General features: G+C 44.9%; 1 protein-coding gene across 1 annotated transcript in view; it reads left to right on the top strand.

The window, feature by feature from the left end:
* The window catches only part of Polr1a (RNA polymerase I subunit A), a 63,446-nt gene that overhangs the window by 14,874 nt on the left and 26,160 nt on the right, over positions 1-22,412 (top strand). Inside the window, exons 8-14 of the mRNA XM_055596430.1 lie at positions 765-870; positions 1,105-1,267; positions 3,583-3,753; positions 3,943-4,065; positions 6,009-6,239; positions 10,529-10,783; positions 16,716-16,907. Coding sequence (XP_055452405.1) covers positions 765-870; positions 1,105-1,267; positions 3,583-3,753; positions 3,943-4,065; positions 6,009-6,239; positions 10,529-10,783; positions 16,716-16,907 — 1,241 coding nt within the window. The remainder of the gene's footprint in view (positions 1-764; positions 871-1,104; positions 1,268-3,582; positions 3,754-3,942; positions 4,066-6,008; positions 6,240-10,528; positions 10,784-16,715; positions 16,908-22,412) is intronic.

A 22,412-nucleotide genomic window follows, 5' to 3' on the forward strand; every position in this document is an offset into this window, starting at 1 on the left:
AAAAGATATTTTAAACATTCTATGGGAATTCCTTTTGTGAATCAAAGAACAAACTTTTATATATTTCAGTTCTCTGCAGAAACAGAAATTTTCCATTCTCTTTTGAATGCATAATGTAATCTATGCAGGATACTCAAATCCTCACACCATCTTCTGAGAGGGTGTTCTGAGACATTGACTCTGGCCTCTGCATAATAAGTGCTCCCAGACAAGCACAGAATTAACGGGGTTATCAGGCGTGAAGAGTACCAAGCTAGTGAGATGCTCTCTGCGGCAGGTTTTACTCATTTTTATTCATTTTCTCCGAGCACTTTTAGCTTTCCTTGGTCTTAGATCCAGTTTGCAGACAAGCCCTCTTGGCATACCCATAGAGATAATGTTCCATTATTGTTTTTTAAAGGCTAAACTTTATTTTAACTTGATTATTTCTTAATTCCAATTAATTATGCCCAGAGTCCAAAGCAGCAAATGTTCAATTGTACGTGGAAGATTACAAATTTAGGAGGGGAGGTGAATAAACTTCCTGTTTCTGCACAGCTCGTGTCCTTCCTGAAGCGCTGTGGTCCCTGAGTGTCTATGCTATCTCACTTGCATGCAGGCTGTCACCTACCCAGCTGCTTTGGGTTTGTTTTTATTTAAAAAAAGTGTTTTCTTACCCTACATAGGATCCCATATCCTGTTTTGTTTTTTTCTTCTTGGTAATATTTTTATGTCCTTATACATATGCTTAAATGGCTTTGTGGGTTATTTTCTTTCAAACACAGGATTCTTCCTGAATTGCCTTTTTTCGGGATTGGATGATCCTGGCATGGAGTCCGGTTTCAACCCCAGCATGTTCTTTCTAGATTTCATAGTGGTGCCACCCTCCAGGTACTGTCTTATAACTTGTCATGAAAAGGGTGGGCCGAGGGACTGAGCAGGGCTGTGTGACACTGAGGAATCGAGCCGCTGTCCACCCAAGGCTCAGACAGTGGCGTGAGCATTCTGCATTGGTTGGTTGTCCTAGACATGGTTGGTGGTTTTCAGCAGGTTGAGCTGTGTTGCTCTCAGTAAGTAGGTTGAGAGGCTGAAGAACATTCGTGGAGCCTGTATGTTGCCCTGTAGGTATCGTCCAATCAATCGCCTGGGTGACCAGATGTTTACTAATGGCCAGACGGTGAACTTGCAAGCTGTCATGAAGGATGCAGTTTTGATCCGGAAACTTCTGGCGTTGATGGCCCAAGAACAGAAGCTGCCCTGTGAGATGACAGAACTCACCATAGACAAGGTCAGGGCTGCCTCAGTGCTGATAGAACGTCTTTGTTAATGGCAGGTGTGGTAAGAACTACACACTTGGTCCTAACCCTGTGTGAGCACAGATGCTGTGGCTGCTACAAGACGCTACCTGCAGTGGGCAGTACCCCTGGTTGGCAGTGTGACTTGTTGGGGCAAGCATAGGCCTGACTATAGATAGATCTAGGTGTGGTTTATTCTGTATCCAATGATCAGGCCAGTGGTTTTAGTCAAGTCTCTTTGATTTCTTGGACTCATCTCCACTAAAAAGTGTAATTTATGGTGAGGGTTCCTACCCAGGCTGTGCACCACCACCAGCCAGGAAGGCTCTGAGGAATCATCTTCCCTCAGGCTCTAGGAATGTGTTTTAGGCTCATTAAGTTCTTCAGTAATAGAGCCAGGAAGACAATGTAGAATGCAATATTCTAGAATGAGACCATCCCCATTGGCATTTCCTTAGCCCTTTCACTGTTGCAGGTCTTATGCCAACTCTCTAGTGAACATAAAGCTGCCAAGGTCACTCCCACCCTTGAAATGTGGGCTCCAGCCTTAGAGAGACAGGCCTCTGAGATTCCATGCCAGATGCTCAGACAGTCCTGCTATCAGCCACAAATGTCACAAGGTCACACCACTGTCCCGTGGGCACTTTGGATGACTCCTTGAAACTTTCTTCAGTCTGCTGAAGTTTACTGATGGGTCAATATAAGTGTGCTTTTAACAGATCCTCAGCATAAGAGAGAATTGCCCTCTGCAGGCCCTGGTCCAGTATGGAAGACAGAAGACTATAGGATAACCAAATCCAATGGTTAAGACTGAGAATTTTATTTTAGTGTTTCTTAAGAGTAGAGTCAAGCTTTAGTCAATAATAACAGAGCTCAATCTTTGTAGAAAAAAACTAGTACCGTGTTTATCCCTAGGCCAATTTCCCTTTGATTAATTAGACATATTCTTGTTTTTTCCGTATTTGTGTTCATCATTGTATTCAGTGATCTCCCAGGAGCTATCCCTAGGGACTAGGATATACCAAAAGCCAGTGGACAAGGTCTTGTCCATTTTAACAGTCATCATGTGGCCTTGAACCAGCAATGCTATAGTAGTGAGTTTGACTGAAAAGGACCATGATGTTGCCTGCAGAATTGCATGTATCCTCCTAGATGATTCCTTTATTCCTTGGTTGTGGGGACAAACCCAAATTATTACTATGACATTGTCATCTACTAGATCCTCACCTGCCCTCAACCTTCACACACTGATAGATTTTTTTTCCTTATGTGAACTACACTGGAGGACTTGAAATTCTGTCCCTTAGGACAGTTGCAGCCAGATGTGGCCAGTAGGTGGTGCTCTAAGGCACTCTAGGATCTGTAGTTTTCTTCCTGGGTAGAGAAAAGCAGAGGAAAAGACAGGACTAGGGATAGAAATATTTTTAAATGATTAAATATTTAAGCTTGAGGCTCAGCCAGTAACTTAATCTAACTCACTTGGGGCTCACATTATATGACAGTATTATATAACAGTATTATATGACACTTTTCTTTTTAAGAAAGTAAAGTTCTAATATTATTGTTATTATTTGTTTCTTATTATTTGGAGACAGGGTCTCATGTAGCCCATGCTGGCCTTTAAGTCACTATATAGGCAAGGCTACCCTTAAACTGATCGCCTGCTGCTACCTTCCAAGTGCTGGGATTACAGTGTGCACCATCACACCCAGTTAATGTGGTGCTGGGGATGGAGCTTGTGGCTTCCTGCAAGCTAGGCAAGCACTCCACCTGCATTTTTATAAATTCACTGATCATGGTTTCCTAAACCATGTAATGAAACTCTGTTGTCTGGTGGGAGCCTCAGACATAGAGTGCTCGCAGGAAAGGCGGTTAAGGCTCTTAGTCTGGGAGGACTAGGCATTCAGAAGCTTGAGCTAGGAGCCTGCTTACATTTTTTTTTTGTTGTTTTGTTTTTATCTTAGTTTAATTTTTATTTTTGAAACAGGATCTTGCTGTGTAGTCCAAGCAAGTCTCAAACTCAAGACTCCTGCTTCAGCTTCTCAGGTGCCTGATGGTTATAGTATGTACTGCAGTGCTGCTGTGCTTAGGAACTGAGAGTTCATTTTACTACTGAAAGCGACAAGCTGAGACATATGTAGTGGGCCTGATGTGTGCCGATACACATTCAGAAGTCCAGTTCATCCTCTGTCAGCTTCAGAAGCCGGCTCCAGAGCTCATTTCTTTACCAGAGCTGGGTTGAGTTTAAAAAAAAAAAAAAACAAGTTTTTCTTCAATCCTTCCTATTTTCTTGGCTTTATCTTCCCAGGAAAGTGACTCTTCAGTTGCTATCGACCGATCCTTTTTAAGTATGCTTCCAGGCCAGTCTCTCACAGACAAACTTTACAACATTTGGATTCACCTTCAGAGCCACGTCAATATTGTGTTTGACAGTGAGATGGACAAGCTGATGTTGGAAAAGTACCCTGGCATAAGACAGGTGAGCAGAGAACTGGATCCCCGCCACAGGTGGGTGAGGGTCAGCAGGAAACGACTAACAGCGTGTCTGTACCCCGCCTCCTAGCTGCATGTTCAGAAAGAAATGCACGTTATACACACTGGGTCAGAAGCAAGAAAACAATTCAAAATTGAATTATTTACTATTCTGTCACCTTTTTGCTCTCTATAGATCCTAGAGAAGAAGGAAGGCCTGTTCCGGAAGCACATGATGGGAAAGCGAGTTGACTACGCAGCCCGCTCAGTCATCTGCCCAGACATGTACATCAACACCAATGAGATTGGAATTCCCATGGTGTGTGCTTGGGGAGAGGCCTCATTTTACTACCGGTGGCTGTGAGATAGGTGTGCCATAGAGGCCTCAGGACAGAGTGTGATGGTAGATCAACATGCCTCCAGTGGGGATAGCTTCCACTGCTTTCCATGTGGAAGAAGAGCCTGTAGGGAAGGAGCTTGGGGTTCATAATGGTATTGCTATCTTATTAGAAGACTTTTGTCCTGAAGCATGAGGGAATTCCAGCACGTCATTCCACGCCCTGACTCTGTGTCTTATTCTTGCCGATCTTAACCCAGTCTTTAAACCTTCCTTGTTTAAATGAGTCCATGCTGGGAGAAGAGGGCAAGGGACATCAGTCCCACTTGGGCATCTGGCAGTGGAAAGTGGGAGGGCCCTCAGAAGGGCGGTATGCGTGTATTGTCTGTCCCTGCCAGCTCTGGGGGTGAGTGGCTCTCCCGGTCACCCATTAGCATTCCCTTGGCGAGCCAGCTTCCCTTCTCACTTCCCGACCCGTTAAAGCCGCGGTGCTCATTAGCAGCACCTCTCCAGCTGACTTCCTCCTTAATGGGCCTTGAGGTCAATAATGAGAAGATGGTTTAATTCCCTCTGTGCACAGCTTCATTTCCTTACACGCCACCCTGTCTCTCTTGGGGGAACTGGTAATGAGCAAAGCTAAAGTGTTCTCATTCTTGGGCACACTTTGGCTTCCTGAGCAAGAGCCTGTTGTGTCAAGAACAGGCAAAGAAGGCTCTACTGTTTGTTGCCTCCCAGGAACCATAGGTCCTTGCATGTAAAAGCTGAACTGTATACCAAGGAAAGGTATTATGAAAGCCAGTCATACGATTCTTAAGTTTGAATCCCTGAGAGGAAAGGCTCAGGACATGTTAATTTTCTTCTCTAGGCAGAATGTAGAGGCCATCCTGGCTTTGACCTCAATGCCTAGAGTGCCCCAACTTTGGGGGGGACCTTTAGTGAGGCCTTACCTTGTATCTCCATAAAATACCAACCTTGTCTTTTTTGGTAAGTTTATTTGCTAATGCTTGTATGAGAGGCTCCTATGCTGTCCACCCTACTGACCGTTACCTTACTGCAATTCCCAGAGCCACGCAGACCTGAGGTTATTGCAGAGTGACTAGGAAGGACAGAGTGGCTAAAACTGCTGCTCCCCTCTTCTCCCCCACAGTGCACCAGAGCTGTTATTTAGGAACACGGAGGTGAGATAAAATGAGAATGAGCTAAAGCTTGGCAGGGAGCCACACAGCAGAGCACTACCTGCTAAAGCTGTGGCCAAGTGATGGCCGAAGAGTAAACAAGTCCTTTAGCTCAAAGTAAAAGGTGGAAACCTCACAGGCCCACACACTGCTACTACACAGAGACCTGGGCCATTAACTTCCTGGGTTCTGCAGTCCTTGGTGCATTTGTATGTGTGTTGAAGTATCAAATAAGTAAACATCAGTGATTCAGAAACTCATGTAACTGTAGAGAACTTGTTTTAGAGCAGGTTTTGGGTCTGGTGTTGACAGAACACTTCATGTTCTCAGGTCTTGGAGTTTTAAATCCATTTCCTCTTCAGTGCCACTCTCTGAGGCCATGCCTGGGCCCGGCAGAAGGACCCCGAGCAGTTAGTGATACCTGCTAAGATGGGAGGGGTGTGACGGCTCTCTGAAGTGCCCATACTGCTCCTTTGCAACACCGACTATTGGTAGACGAGAAAGCGTGAAGTTTCAGCGTGTTTTTCAGCAAGCAAATGCATAAATTGCCAGTCTGTTCCCTTAGGAGAGCAAGCACAGTAAAATGGTTTAACAAAGGAGACACGTTGCTCTACCTGCAGAAAGGCCTTGACTAAGCAGACAGCTCAACACAGTTTGGGAAGAAATCAGGCAGATTATTTTGTTAGCGTTTGTAAGCCTGGAACCTTTGTCTGCCCCTTCTGAATTTCAACATGCTATCCTTTTTTCTAGGTATTTGCCACAAAACTGACCTACCCTCAGCCAGTTACCCCCTGGAATGTGCAGGAACTGAGACAAGCAGTCATCAATGGACCCAACGTGCACCCAGGAGCCTCCATGGTCATCAATGAGGATGGCAGTCGCACAGCCCTGAGCGCAGTAGATGTCACACAGCGGGAAGCTGTGGCCAAACAGCTCCTGACACCAGCCACAGGAGCACCTAAGCCCCAGGGCACAAAAATTGTGAGGAAAACAAGGGTTTGGTCGGGCCCATCTCGTTCCTGTCTTGTTCCTGCAGGCTGCCTCTGAACAGGGCTGCTCCAGGGGTGGTTTTCACATCAGTGTGGCTTCACGGGAACAAGAGGGAGAGATAATCGGATGGACCCTCACCCCTCACACTGAGTTAGCATCTCTGGGACTGGCTAACTGTAGCAATGGGTGCGAGCCCACCAACGTTCCCGCCTGTCTAGAAGGAACTCTGGGGGAGCAGACACACGCTGGCTTGGCATGGCGGCCATTGGTTCCCACTGGTGCTGACAGTAGTACTGTAGGCCAGTCCTCTTGCTTTCCATATTTTCAAAGCTCTCCTCAGCTACAACAGTTAAATTCTGCTCTGTGCCGTTTTGCTTTGGTGACAGGGGCACCATTCAAACCAACAGATAGCTCAAGGCACCAATTTCATTCTTCGTTAGGTTGGTGTATTGTCAGGTTTTTTGCTGGGAGATATGTGAGGGGTTCAAGAAACAGCAAGGTGTGTTTTGCCTAACTTCAATGGATCCAGGCAAATCTTTCTATTCACTCAAACAGTTGTAACGAGGAGAAAAGTTTCACCAGGAGTATGCAGCGAGGGGTCAGTAGTGCTGAAGTCCTGCTGTGTGCTCAGGCTTGGCCTGACGGTCCTGACGGGTTGCCATGGGTGACTATGTGCTGTGAGCCAGGAAGTGAGCCCTCGAAGGCTGCGGAAGAATCAAGGATAAGTACAGGCATGTTGCAGAGGACACACCAGAGATGGTTTGTCGTAGAGATCTGTAAGAAGAGATATGTGAAGCTGTAGTTTCCATCCGGAGAGAAGAGGTGTCGAGCAAAGATTGTTTTTAGCCCTTCTAAATTTGAGATGGCTGGAGAATAAGGGCCACCTCCTGTACAAAGTAGAATTATGAGGTGTAGGCGGGGAGACTTAGAGCTAAGAAAAAGCTGTCGGAATTTTAGACTCAGTGTGATGCAAAAGTGCTCTGGGAGTAGAAAATGTGGGAACAGTGGGGAATTAGGGAGCAGTGGGGCTCGCCTGCTGAGTTTGTGTCTATACTTGTTTCTTATATGTAGGTATGGCACGCTTTAGGGTGAAGCAGAAGTCATTTGTGGACATTGAGTGAGGCAGTGTTCAGAGCCTTCATGCTGATGAAATAGGCAGTAAGTAGCTAGGGCTTTTGAACAGTAAGTCAGAAAGGTCTAACGAGATTGGGGTGTAAGGATAAGGCAGAGGTGGGTTGCTTTCCCCATGCGGCCTGCTTACCTCCGTGGGCTCAGGGAGGCTGCCTGGCTGCGGTGTGTTAGGTCACATGAAGCCAGTGAGAGATCTCCTGAGGAGCGGCGAGGGTGAGTGAGCGAAGTGAAGCTCATTACCTTCCACCCTGGGCTCAGGTCCTTAGCACGCTCATCAGGCCCCTTGTATTTGCTTTCTCCATTGGTCCACCTCAACCTGGTTTCTTCACAGCTCTCCAGCTGCCGCCATCTCCTTTCAGGCTTTGCACGTAATGTCCCCTGCTTGGAACTCTCTGCCCTCCTCCTGACTGTCTGATTCTTGCTGTCCTTCAAATCTCAGCCCAGTTCTTTTCCCTGGGGTCAAAGTAAATATTCTGGCCTTAATTGGTCTTACACATTCGTGACTACTCAGCTCTTAGTGTATAGTGTGAAAGCAAGTGTAGACACATAGATATGTGTCCAAAGACACTTATTTACAAAACCAGGTAGCCAGGCAGCAGACAGCATTTTACCACTTCTGGAAACCGTGTTAGGCTCCCAGCACACGGTGCACACCCCGTCTCTCTCTCTGCTTCCTGCTCTCACCACATGGCATCATCACTGTGCACCGCCTCTCTCTCCGTGAGTTCCCCATTCCCGTGCACACAGGAAAAGACTTGGAAAGGAAAGTTGTCCCTCCCTCATGTCCTGGGACTCAGAATGGCAAGTTTAATGTCAAAATGTCAATAACATTATGTAGCCGCAGGGTACCTCACTTTAGGTGCCTGCTCTTCTAATGTGTCATTTTGAAGGGCTGGAAGAGGTGACTGGGAAGGAAATTGAGGATTAACTTAGAGGTTAGGTGAGAAGGGGAAGGGTTGGCAGAAAGGTCATTTTCCCTGAGACAGAGTTAACCTCTGCCCTTTCTCCTGGGCCTTATCAAGAAGGAAGTGTTCAAGATATCATGGGCTTGCTTCCCTGCCTGGCTGCCTGAGCAGCCTCTGGCCCTGTGCCTGCTCCTGTAAACTCTGACCCAGGCATTGGGGCACAGTAATTTTCACCACAGTATTTATTTAGTGACAAGAGAAAGGAAAGGCCTTAGGTTTGGGTTGGCAAGAGGAGTGCCCTGTGCTCCAGGGTTTCTGTTTGGATTGGCCAGTGCCTGGCAAAATGGCCTACATTTCTTCCCAGCTGCAGTGAATTTTCTTACACTGGATTCACTAGACTCAAATAGGCCCAGCCTGGATTTTTGGGCCTAGGCCACAGATCTGGCTAACTTTTCCCTTGAGACACTAAGGAAAGAAAACCTCAGTCTGTGTGACGCACTGAGCAGCCAGTGCCTCAGGCAGATCCTCATGGGAATCCTCAGAGCTCAGGTCTCCTTGGAAACACATGGAGGACTCCGGTATGGGGGGAGGAAGGTTGAAATGCCTTAGGAAGTGGAAACATGGACTCTGCTTTCAGGATTGCTTCACTGCTCCAATTGAGAGAACTTTGAGAACTGACAAGGACTGTGAGGAAGGAGGGGAAAATCTTCAGAGCCTGGAGCCCAGCTTACAGGCTTGCCTTAGCCAACTTCCTGATGTGCCTCGCATGTGTGGGAAGCAGGATTGTTTCCTCTGTCTTTTAACTGCCGTGACACAGAGCAGACCTGAGGAGGAGAGAGGATTACCAGGGGTCCATATCCTCCGTTATTGCCCTCAATTTTGGTCTTTTTTCATTTGGGGTATTTACGCAGTTTTTGTTGTTGTTGTTGTTTTGGCTTTCTTACTCCATTTATTTCTTTGGGGGGAAGTAAGGAAATACAAATGCCATGGCATGTGTGTGGAGTCAGAAAACAACTTCCAGCAATTGGCTTTCTCCTTCCACCATGTGGGTCCCAGGGATTAAAGTCAGGCCATCAGGCCCTGTGGAAAGTGCCTTTACCCCCTGAGTCTTCTCTGACAGGCAGAGGCAGGGGGATCATAAGTTTGAGGCCAACTTTCACAATACAAGATCCTGTTCACAAAAAACTGTATTTGCAGAAGTAATTTATATTCTAATATAAACAATACTAAGATCCGTGTGGGAAAGATGTCACTATGTGCCTTACCATTCTTCGTTTGAGTCCATGCCCCAGAGGCCTAGAAGTGAGTACCTACGTACCTTTTCCTGAGTTGATTTCCGGTCATTACATTCTGTCTCCCGAAATGCTACTGGGATTTTTGTTTTAGTTTTGTTAATACTTCTCTGAGCTTCACACTCAGAATAGTATTGATCTAATTTTGAAGCCTCACTCTCTGGCCTGTGGCCTTCAGTAATGTGTGTGCACTGGGAAGTCCTGCCGTTCTGAGGGGCAGTAAGGATCTCTACTTGTTTGCCACTGTAAGCCGGGCTGTGTAAACATACATTCTTCTTTCCTTGGTACCTTCTCCCTTCTGAAAGGCTAAAAGAAAATGTTTTAAATGTCGCAAGTGGTATTTTCGGATCATTTCCCCCAAGATTATGACAGTTGGTTGTTTTTTTGTTGTTGTTTGTTTTGTTTTTTTTTTTTAGTTTTTACACTTGTTTTGAAATTTTAAAGGAGAGGATGTTTTCAGGGGTCACTGAACTGAGACAGTCAAAGCCTTACCCTCCAGGCCTCACTGCACTGTGAGAAGGTGGGCTAATTCTAAGCTGTGGCATTCATGTGTGACCTTGGGGGGATTTGAGAAGCCTGACAAGTTTTTTCAGTCCATGGAAGCAGGTAGTCTTGGAACTTTATCTGTTTCTTCGTTAACTCTGAGAGAAGAGCCAGGGCTCTGGAAGGCTGCACATTCTGCTGAAGAAGGTGCTCCTTACTGCACACACACGTCAGCCATGTCTGCGCCTTACTCCTGCGAGCCCAGAAGCGGGAGCGTAGTTGTGAAAGGCCAAGAGTGAGGTCTGGCAAGTGTTACTCAGTTTCTGGAGCTTTTCTCTAGATCATTTAGTTGACTAGAACATGAGGCATAGAGAGCTCACCCAAGTGACATGTGTTAAGCCCTTGGAAGGACCAGTGATAGCTCCAAAGCTCTTCCTGGCACTCACCTGCTCTTCCCTCTCCGCCCCAGGTATGCCGGCATGTGAAGAATGGGGACATCCTCCTACTGAACCGACAGCCCACCTTACACAGACCCTCCATCCAGGCCCACCGTGCCCACATTCTGCCAGAAGAAAAGGTCCTGCGCCTTCACTATGCCAACTGCAAGGCCTACAATGCTGACTTTGACGGCGATGAGATGAACGCCCACTTGCCCCAGAGTGAGTTGGGCCGAGCTGAAGCCTATATCCTGGCTTGCACTGATCAGCAGTATCTTGTTCCCAAGGTAAGCCTGACCTTGCGACCATGCCATGGGTCTTGGCTGGATGCAGCTCCAGGACAGGAGCATGTGGAACAGGAGGCCCTAGATTTTTCAGCTCTTGACCCCTAAAATCGGGGAAACACTTTCATCTTGTTGTGACTTAGCATGTTAGGAGAAAACCTAACAATCCTAGAGCGCTGTTAGGTAGCTGAATAAAAGCATTTAGTTCTAGACTTGTCTGGATTTTTTAACTGACTGGCCTAGCAAGAATTTAGCATGCAAAATATGAAGACTCACAGAGTACTGATTCTTTAGCTATGAGGAGCCTGAATTTGGGAGTGTTTCTGTTTATTTGTTTACTTTTATAATTTTTACTTTTTTATTGAAATTTAATTACATCATTTCTTCCCTCCAACCCCTTCCAAACCACCTTTTCTCTCTCTCTCTCTCTCTCTCACACACACACACACACACACGCACAATAACACCCAACACACATAACACCCAAACACTAGCACCAACACACATGCTAACATGGAAGAAGAAAATCTCACAGGGCTCCAGCTGTAGCCAAAGACAGCCAACTAAAGATTGCTGGGAGTGGGATAAATAATCTTCGCTAGTAATGAGCCCCCTCACTGGTCATCCAGTACACCCTGAAATCCCACCAAATGAAACCTGTTCAGTTCATAGAGTTTAGTATTTATGCATTTTGTACACACACACACATACACACACATACACACACACACACACACACAATTGTAGATATATCATTTGGGACTGGGTACTCTTATGTTCTCTTCATTTTGACCAGTTGAGGTTTTCTTTGATGAGGGGTGAGAGGGTATATGGGTAAGTATTTAGAACACAGTTGAGAATTAGCTAACTTAGTAAAGTGTCGGTAGTAGCTTTTGTTTGGATTGGTTTGGTTTTTTGGCCTCATTAGCCCCAGGTTGTTAGTTAGGTTTCTAGTAGTGGGCTTGATTTCCCTTCTCTTGAGCGTGCCCCAAGTCCAGTTAGACAGCTGTGAGTTACTGCTAAGACATGAGTGCCGCCATTACACCCTTGTAGATACCTTGCTGTGCTGGTCACTGTGGCTCAGAGGCACCAAAGCTTGGTAGGGCCATTGGTTGCTTCCCTCCCTTGGCAGCTTGTACAACATTTTCTATGAAAACTAATCCTCAGGGAGGAGGCTTTTGGGTCAGATCTAACTTAGACCCTCTAAGCTCTGTGACTGAAATGCATGATGTCTTAGCAATAGGGACTTGACTTCAAGCTCTGGGAGGTAGTCAGGGGCAGCAACAGTAGCTTATATATGAGAGATAGTCTATTGGACTCCCCTGACCAATAACACAAACGGGAGCTTTTTATGCCTACTTTTTGCTAAATAGCCTGGCTTCCAGAGGGGAACACTGTCAGCCCAAGTAGGATAAGTTTATTTAAGTTATCTGTGTATATGCATACACTTAAATGTATCATATGTAATTTTAGATAAATAAAAAATAGTATGATTGCTTATGGCCTTTTCAGATACCCTTAGTGCTTCCTCTCCTCCTTCCTCTCTCTCCCTCCTGCTATATTGACCTCACTTCCCCATCTCCGAGCCAAAGTTTTAAGAGGCAGCTTAGGGGTCCTGATGAGATCACCCTGCAACTCGTGAAGGCTCCCTGTGAATTCCTTCCACTTCTCTCCAAGGTTGTTCCTCATGGACAGCCTCATGTTGTCAGAGCTGTCCACGTGGACTGCAGGATATATAGTCTTCCTCTTGCCCTTGGCCAGCTGCTACATTTACTTCTGTTCCAGGGGTCTGAGTTAGTGGGTGCTTATGGGAGGAACAGAGTCTGTTCCTCAGACTGAGGAGAAAGGGTTGAGTGTATTCCAGGCTCCATTTAGTCTTCCCACCTGCTCAAAGGGCTGAGGACTTTTCAGAGTGTACACAGTTTCTTGACAGTGATATATAGCATTCATTTGGAATGTGGTGGAATCTGAAGAGACTAGAAATAGTGATGGAAACCACAGGAACTGTTTCCCAGGTGTGTATTTCATGCCAAACACTGCAGAGTACTTAGAAGGCATCTCACTTCACCCTATTCACAGTCCTCGGAGGTAAATACTGCTAATGTCTGCACTTTACACTCGAGGAATGGAACTTGCTCAAGGTCATTGAAGTAGGAGGGAGGACAAGGAGCTCTCAGGCCCTTGTGTGGGCTCCACTGTCAACAGGGAAAGCATGGACCCCAGGAAGGCCAGAAGCTGCCCTCCGATGCCCAGCTTCACTGCCCCTTGCTTAGATCCTCTCCCTCATCCGCAATCCGTCACGCTGTGGATGTATCACTGTGGCTTCACCTGGTGCCAGTTTGTGCTTAACTTCATCACCTTTTCTGCTCACATTACTAGGCCACTGGTTAGCAGAAAGACTAAATGTAGGAAGGGGTTTTGAGCCCACTAGACCACTCAGAAATTGTAAAAGATAATTCACTAATGTGAAGATTGGCTCTTTACCTTTTCATGTAATAACAATAGTGAAAATAGTAATAACAGTAGCTGTAGGAGTGGTAGTGATCTGAAGCCATCATGTACTGACCAGGCCCCAGGCCTCAAGTGCCTCTCTCAGCAGTTTGCAGACATTTTTCTATGTAGTCGTCATAGTGGATTTAGAAATAGGTGAAGAAACACAAAGAAAATAATTTGCCAGCCAGTAACAAGGCCAAGACTCAAACCTCTGAGTCCTTAGCCAGACTGGACACCAGGGCTGGACCTGGTCCTAGGTGGAGGCTTACGGCAGAACGTGAAACTAGGGACTGTTTGAGCCCATTTCCTCAAAGGGGACGCGACCAGGAAGTAGCAAGTGAGTTGGTGTCAGTGGCTTGAGGTCATTGCATACATGGGGCATTGGGGGCACCCTGAAGTCTTCAGACTTATATCCTAGTCTGCAAAGCAGCTAGAGGCTTCCTGTTAATGCTGTGCCTGGAGAGGACCAGCCTATCCGAATCCGCATGGATCCTGTTGTGTGCCTTTCACTGTGAGTTTTAGGTTAGGCTACAGGCATTCTGCCGTTGAACTACGTCACCAGCCCTTTTTAAAGGAACCTTGGAGATAGCCTGGAGTATCTCTTCATTTTCAGTCAGTTTGTTTTGTCAAAAGTTAAGATTCTGGTCAATTTTATATAGTCTTTAGTATAAATGCCAAGAGGGAAATCCTTATTTTACTTGGGGTTGTAAAATACAGCATCTTTGGTGGCAGAGTAGTAAGACGTCAAGGGTACTTTGACTAAGCAGAAAGCCCACTGCTTTGGAACTTTCCTTCTTTTTCTCTCTTTTGGTCTTGTTTCCTCTTTGGGCCCAGGCCTTCATAGTCCAGGTAGTTTGGTCATTTTTCCTTCCTTTTGTTCATGTTTTGCTTTGTTCGTTGTTTCATTTCTTCTATGTTTTCTTTTTTTTTCCTTGAAAGCTTTCATTTATTCACTCTCAAAAGACCAACTGCAATTCAATGAGTTGAACAAAAGCTCATGATTTTACTAGCCAGCGTCCCTTAGATCTGCAGCGAGGCTCAGCACACTCCAGTCTCACCACAATCTTTGTAGTTTCAGGCTTCGAGCAGGAAACAGGCTTAATCTGCCCGCCACAGCCACTCTGTTTCCTATCACAATTCGGCTTCCCCTGGGCATACAAAGGATCCATGCCCTTCTTGTACTGTGTCACTTAGTGGGGCCTCATTTCTTGCAGAATGTCTGGCAGGTCTTGGGAACATTCACCAGGTTCTTGGAAGTGATAATCAGCTCAAAAAGAAAGGCAAGGCCAGCAACGGAAGTTTCTCTACTTTCTTCTTTTCCTAGCCGTAGTGCCAGGTTAATCTATTTTTAGGGAAACAACTGAGTTTTCATTTAGCTGTTTGAACAATATCGTCCTTCTCTTTCAGTGCTGAGGGCCAGAGCTTTGTGGAAAGCTCTCTCAGAAGGACTTGCTGTCCTTCCCTGCCTGTACTGAGCTAGGGACTTGATGACAACACGCACAGTTCTCTGAGCATTCTGACGAAAGATGTCAACCTTAATGTCGTCTTGCTGGAATGTTGAACAGTAGCAGAACTAGTGGTTTCTGGAGTTTTGGAACAGAATTGTTCTTTCCAACCCTAAACAGCTTTTTTAGGAAGTTCAAAATTATAAGTAGACCCTTAGTAATTGCATTAATCAGCATTTCTCCATAGAAGCCATGATTAGAATATTGAAAGCAGTTTAGCTCTTTAAGGAAGTTTCTAGTCCTAGAAAAGCCTGGATAGAAAAAAGAGATAAGGTGCCAAGTGTGTTTCATAAATTGTGGTTACATTCCTTGAAGAGTGAAAATTCTGTAATATCTGCCCCCCAGAGACTGGAATAAATCAAATGCATAATCCTGGCTTGGATTTCTCCTCCATGAAAAACAATATCCTTTTTGGAATAAGATGTGGAAGATTGTTTTTTTTTAATTTAACTAATAATTTAAATTTTCTTTATACAATATTTTTTCATCGTGTTCTTTCTCAAAACAAAACAAAACAAAAACAGGAACAAAGATCAAAACTTAAACATATAAATAAATAATACAAAATATACCAAAACAAAACAAAAAGCACACAAACCATGGAGTCTGTTTTGTAATGACAAACCACTCCTGGGCATGGGCCTGCCCTGGAGTGTGGTTGGTACATTGTCACTGAAGAGACTTGGTTTTTTTTAATTCATGTTAGTAACTTGAAGCCTTCATAAGAAAGGCTTCATGCTCCATCTGCTCCCGCCTTGTGTTTACGCCACCTTTTCAGCCGTCTGTATCTGAGCTCTCTTAGACCCGTTGTTGCAGTGACAAGAACCCTCTCAGTCTTTGAATTAGTGTGTGTGTTTACATTCTGGTTCTTCCAGTGACAGTGTTGTGAGGTCCTGGCCCCTCTGGGAAACATAGCTGTAGCTCTTGGAGCGCTGTTCTCAATTTTTTCTTAGATTCCTGTAAACATGGATACATTTTCAGAAACTAATTACAGAATGTCAACTAGTGTAGCTATTTTTGCCTTTGATTTGCTTGTGTTGCCATGAACACAGACCTGACAGATAAAGCTGAGGAGACTGGGGATTATAAAGATTATGAAAATGCCAAATTAAATTAATGTGGCCCATGAACCTGGGTTTTTTATAAAAGCCCATGTTTTGGCCTTAGGTAGGAAATACCTTCATGAGAACCCACCCTCAACCACATGCTGTGTTCTAAGAAGAGACCGATAAAAGACGTTCTTTCCCGAGAAGTCAAATACCTCACGGCCCCCTCCAGTACCCGGAGTCCTTCAGTTCCTCCTGCCTGGCCTGTCATCCCTAAGGCTTCAGCTGCACCGCTGCTGTCAGGGAGAGGGAGTCTGACTGCCCTCCCCGGTCTGTATTATGGCCTGGCCTGCTCTTTTCTTCCATGACAGTCAAAATGCTTTGTGATCATGTATTCATCTCAGCGTTTGTTTACTATCTGGCTTTTCCTGAAGCAGGCTGATGCTCTGCCTAATGCCTAGGCATACAGTAGGCTCTCGGTAAATACTTGTTAAATGGATAAATGATTTACAGAAGAACAAGGCCAGAAATGTGTGAAAAACACAAAAGCATAAAAACCAAACTATGAAAATTAGAACACAACTGACAACAGCCAGACCAAACTTATGCATAAATGCCAAAAATCTGCTGAGTAACTAGAAGCAGATGGGATTAACTAAGGAGGGCTTGTGGAACTGGTTGAGTTTGAGACACTTTTGCCTTAAGCCAGTAGGCAGTTGGCAAAAGTTGAGGCCAGTAACTCTTGGTCCTGTGATTTTCTAAGTGAGGGCATGGAGCGGATAGCCTGGGCTTTATGCAAAAGCACTTGATAAAGTGGCTTCTAAGCAGATGGTTAGAAGTTGAAGAGTTTGACTTAACATTTGTCTTTGTTCTTTTCTTTTTGATTTGCAGGATGGCCAGCCATTGGCAGGACTGATTCAAGATCACATGGTTTCAGGTGCAAACATGACCATCCGGGGATGTTTCTTCACCCGGGAACAGTACATGGAGCTGGTGTACCGAGGACTCACAGACAAGATGGGACGCGTGAAACTCTTTCCTCCTGCCATCCTGAAGCCCTTCCCACTGTGGACAGGAAAGCAGGTAATTGGGAGACTGGCAGCCAGTGTGTTTTTAAAAGGAGATACGCCGCTCATACAACAGTTTCAATTTCAAGAGATCTAGAAGACCACAGAAAGATTTCTAATCAGGAAACAAGGTGACTTTCCCTTTGGGTGGGCCCCCAAGGCTGGGAAAACTCGTACATGATTCTACTAAGAACGGGCTGCATGGTTTCTCTTTATTGATTCTCACATAAACTTGGTGTTCTCTGATTCAAGTCGGTACTAATGGCGATGGTGTTACAGCGCTAATTCCTAAGGTCATTCTAAGGGTTTTGCTGAGTTCTTTACACTTGTTCTGTTTTAGTGCTTAAATCCAACCTTCTCTCATTAGTAGATATGGTGTAGTTTAATACTTAATGTTAAATTACATGTTCAGGGTTATTAGAGACAGAACTGGAATTCAAACCCAGGTCTTTTTTAATGTTCAAAGTAACCATATAATAGTCTAAATGGAAATCAAATAATGAAATACACTACGGTATATTCATCTGCTGTACCTGGCCCTCCAAGTTGAGCTTCACGGATCAACTTCTAGAGCCTTGGCTCTTTACCTGTGAAGTTGGGTTTGAGGTAGTCTCTGCAGCCTCTTCCAGCTCATCATTCTTTAAGTGTGTTAACCTGGGATCTGACTAGTTTTAGTTTAAGGTCTAGACATCATTGTTTCATAAGTGATTATGTATCCATTTTGTCACTGTAACAAAGTACTTTGTTTGAGGAAGGATTTACTTTGGCCACTTGGCTCTGTTGCTTCTGCCCTCTGTGTTGGTGAGTGAGAATGTTATGGTAGGGAGCATGTGTAGAGGAGGACTTAACTCATAGTGGACAGGAGATGGAAAAAGAACCAAGAAGCGTGGAAGAGATAGTCCCTCAGAGGCATGGTCCAGGGCATAGGCCTCCTACACTAAGAGCCAGTCGAGTAAACTCATCGGTGCATTAGTCCGTGATGGTGTTAGCACTCTCAAGGCCCAGCCACCTCGCAGTAGCCCCACCAGCTGGGGACAAAGCCTTCAACACAGGAGCTTTAGAAAGAGTCGCTTGTCTAATTATTCCAGCGGTTGAATTTGGCTTGCTAATATATTGTTTAGAGTGGTTCTTTCTTTTCTCATGCTGTGACTAAACACCTGGCATGGCAGGAAAGGCTGGTGGCAGCAGCTTGAGGCCGGAGGTCACATGGCACACACAGTCAGCAAGCCCAGCACTGGTGCTCAGCCCGCCTTTATTAGACTGCAACCAGAATCCGTGGGTGATGTCTGCCAATTCAAAGATGACTCTTCAGTTAAACTTTCCTAGAAATACCCTCCTAGACACACCCAGAGTTGTGCCTCCGTGCGTGATTCCAAATTCCTTCAAGTTGACAACAAACAGTCACCATCTCTAATCACAATTAAAATTCTTTATTTTATTAGTGTGTGGGTATGTGCATGTGTGTGTGCAGGTGCTGTGGTATTCGGGTGAAAATCAGAGGACAACTGTTGAGAGTCGATTCTAGCCTTCCTTAGCAGGTTGTCAGGCTTACACAGCAAGTTCCTTTACCTGCAGCCATCTTGCCGGGTCCCAAGTGCTTCTTTTCAAGAAGATTGTGGGACCTTGGTCTCTTGGGGTGTACTCTCCTCTGTCCCCTCCCCATTCCTCTCCTGGCTCAGGATAAGGTAAACTTGCTTCTCCTCACCATTGTTGCCCAGCACCCCGGCCAGAAGTTCAACTCTTTCATTCCCTCTAGATTGCTTTTATAAGTGGTTTATTGAATTTTCTATTTTTTACAATTATATAAAAGTGCAATTTTTGTATTTTTAATTAATAAATTTAGTTGTTAGGTATCTGCCTTTCACATTTTTTTTCCTTAATAATTTATTTTTATTTTATGTACATTGGTGTTCTGCCTACTTATATGTGTGTGAGGGTGTCAGATTCCCTGGTATTGGAGTTGCAGAGAGTTGTGAGCTGCTATGAGGGTGCTAGGAACTGAACCTGGGTCTTTTGGAAGAGTAGCCAGTGCTTTTAACCACTGAGCCAGCTCTGCAGCTCCCCACCACCACATTTTTTCATTACAGAAATTTAATACAGGCTTGTTGTTAAACAAAAATACGAAAGTGTAAGAGGAAAAATTTCTTCCTTCTCCATGTCCATTCTTGATATACACACATAATCTTACAGATAAATAAGAACGGAATCCTATTATAATGTCCCCGGGGCTGCTCTCAGAACTGTGAGTCAGGGTTAAATTTGACAGTTTTTAAAGACTCATTTAGCAGGACAGTGGTGGCACACACCTTTACTCCCAGCACTCAGGAGACAGAGGCAGGCGAAGCTTTGAGCTTGAGGCCAGGCTGCTCTACAGAGTGAGTTCCAGGACAGCCAGGACAACACAGAGAAACCCTGTCTCAAAAATAAAAATAAAAGACTCATTTATTTGTATTTTATGTGTATGAACATTTCATCTGCATATATGTCTGTGTGTCACATGCATGCCTAGTGCCCTTGGAGGCCAGAATATTGTGCTCGATTCCCTGGAACTGGATTTACTTAGGGTTATTAGCCACCATGTAAGTGGCAGGAAGCCAACCTGGGCCCTCTGGAAGAGCACCTGGTGACCTTAACCACTGAGCCATCTCTTTGGATCCACCCCCCACCTCTTTGTATCTTGCTCTGTAGCCCAGGCTCTCTTGAACGTGTCAGTCCTGCCTTTGCCTCCCAAGTGCCTGGATTGTAGGGATGCACCACCACACCCAGTGTGACACTCGCTTGTGTTTGTATTGAAAATCACCCCTTCAACCAACATCTGGAACCTGAAGTGCTTTCCACATCATTGATGAACGGATCACTTCACTTTTGTTTAGTGGAGGAGGCTTGCTTGCTTGCTCTGAGTGAGCTCCGGGTCCTTCAGAGGGCATTTTGTTTATCAGACCTTTTTTTTTTTAAAATCCAGTTTTTACGATAGTTGTTTTATATTGTATTCAAGTGCTCCTCGCCTCCTTTTTTATTTGACACTCTACTATTTGTATGTAATTATGGTGCACTGACAGAGTGTGCCTTTTCCATTCATGAATGCGGTGTATAATGATCAGATAAGGAAGGCTGTGACAGGAAGTTGCTCAGTCTTCTGTAGTAGCTGTTTTAAAATAGACAAGTCTTGGCATCCCGCAGGTCTGTTGTGTTTTGGAACATGAGTAACCCTTTGTTCACCTGCACCCCTCGCACCTATTAGCCATCTTCTCTGCAGCCCCTTCCCAGCTACTCACAACCTCTTTTCTACTTCGTGTTTCTCTGAAGTCTTTACAGCATACAGTATCAGCTTTTCTGTGGCCTGAATGTATTGTAGTCTTGTTACAAATAAGAGTTCATTGTTTTTATGCCTGAGTAGTATTCCACTGTGCATATTACCAGCTGGTCTTAGCTGTTTCTTCCTAGATGGATGGCCAGGCTGATTCTGTATCTTGGCTGTTGTGTTGGAGTAAGTGCAGCCTTCTGTCCGTGGGTGTGTGCCGTATGGTATGTCTGAGTCACGAAGGAGTTCTGCTTCTAGTGTTTTTGAGGAAGTTCTATCCTATCTTCCATAATTGTTACAGGAGTGAGAGTTCCCATTTTCCCTGGTTCTTGACAAGCCTGTTTTTAACATACCCTTATATGGCAAGAAGTTCACATAACTGTTTCTGTGTGCCTGGTTGGCAGACCCAAACTTTCTGTTACTGCTTTGTAACCTAATTCAGTGAGCTTACTGGTATAGGGTGAGCTTGTTGCACGTGTGAGCGTGAGAGCCGCCTCTTTCCCTTCAGCCTCTGTCATGTTGTGTTCAGTGACAGAATATTCCCTAGTTGACCTAGGTGTCCCTCTGTTGTCAGACATTTACATTTTTGCTTGATTTGTTGTTGTTGTTGTTGTTATTATTATTATTATTATTATTATTTTGACTAGTGCTGTAGTAAACATCTGTTTCTGCATATTCTAGGATATTTCCATGGGGATATATTTTACATCAATTTCTAGAAATTGCTTTCCAAGGATGTTTACCTTTTGAAACTTGTGAAGAAATGTATTTGCTTAATAAAAGTTTTTAAAGATTAATTCAGGGTTAGCATAAAAACTATTTTAAATGATATTTTGCATACAGCTGTTATCTTTTACATTTTTATTATTTGTTTTGTTATTTTTGAAACAGGGTCTCACTTGGTAGTCCTGGCTAGCCTCAACCACTGTATAAACCAGGTAGCCTTCAACTCACTTGTATCCATCCACCTCTGCCTCTTATGTGCTGGGATTCCTTCCTTCCTCCACTCCTAGTCTCTATGATTTTGACTAATTTGTGTGTTTCATCTAAATCATATCATAAAATGTAAGGCTTTTGTGACTTGCTTCTTTACTTTAACGTAAGATTCTGACGGCCCACCTGTTACACTTTCTTTTTTCTTAGACTAGAGAATGTTCTATCATGAGGACATAGTACAGTGCGGTTATTCATGTTCAGTTGCAAAGGGACAGTTAGTGTTCTTCCCACTCTTGGATATTACTAGTGAAGCTACGGCAAGGCTTCAGCTGTTCTTGTGCTGGAGGTGGGCTGGCAGGCCCCAGTTCCCTGTGTGAGCGCCTAGATATCCCTCACCTTGCACCAAATTCCAGTCTTGACTGTTCTTAGCCCAGGCAGCCTCTGTACAGAGGCACAGAGAAGCCTCACCTCCTGCCCCCAACTCCTTCCCGCACTTACCCTCCCGATGCCAGCCCTGTGTGGAGCTGAGGTGTGGAGAGAAGAAGCCTCCTGAGTTCTCTGCTCCAGAAACAGTGTTAGCTGCTTTATTTCTTTATTTCCTTTTCTTTTCTAAACTTTTATGTGCACAGGTATTTTGCTTGCATGTGTATCTGTATACCACGTGTAAGCAGTGCCCACGGAGGCCTGAAGAAGACATCAGATCCTCTATAACCGGAGTTACAGGCAATTAGCTGCCATGTAGGTGCAGGTCCTCTTTAAAAGCAGTCAGTGCTCTCAACCACTGAGCCACCTCTCCGGCCCCAGTGCCTGTAACACCTGCATGCTTGCCCCCAACCCTGTTCCCTCTGTGGGAATGTCCTTGGCAACTCTGCCAAAGCTGGTCCATTGTCCCCAAGGACGCCTGCCTCCCTCCCTCTCCCTCACCTGCTTGAGAGAGTGCCTCTCCTGGCCTCTGCCAGCAACTGTTTGCTGAGTGATAATCCTTCTGGTTGACTCAGGCTGACCTTTCAGTACTAAAATTAATTCTAGTTACATCAGTTTAATGTGTCATTTAGCTCTGTAAGAGCTGATTGGTATCAGGTTATGGGCTTATCAGTCTCCCTCATCAAGGTGACACCTGTTCACTAAGGCATGTCCGCATGTGGACCTAGAATATATTCATAGTAAATGGTCCTGTCAGGAGTTAAATTAAAACATGCTTTTGTCTGAATATTTGTATCCCCAAGATTCATGTGACAGTCCTCACTCTACCCCCGACCCTCAGGAATATATTGCAGAGTGAGG

This window comes from Psammomys obesus, unplaced genomic scaffold (genome assembly GCF_907164565.1).
Source record: "Psammomys obesus unplaced genomic scaffold, mPsaObe1.curated_primary_1811, whole genome shotgun sequence".
Classification (NCBI taxonomy): Eukaryota; Metazoa; Chordata; class Mammalia; order Rodentia; family Muridae; genus Psammomys; species Psammomys obesus.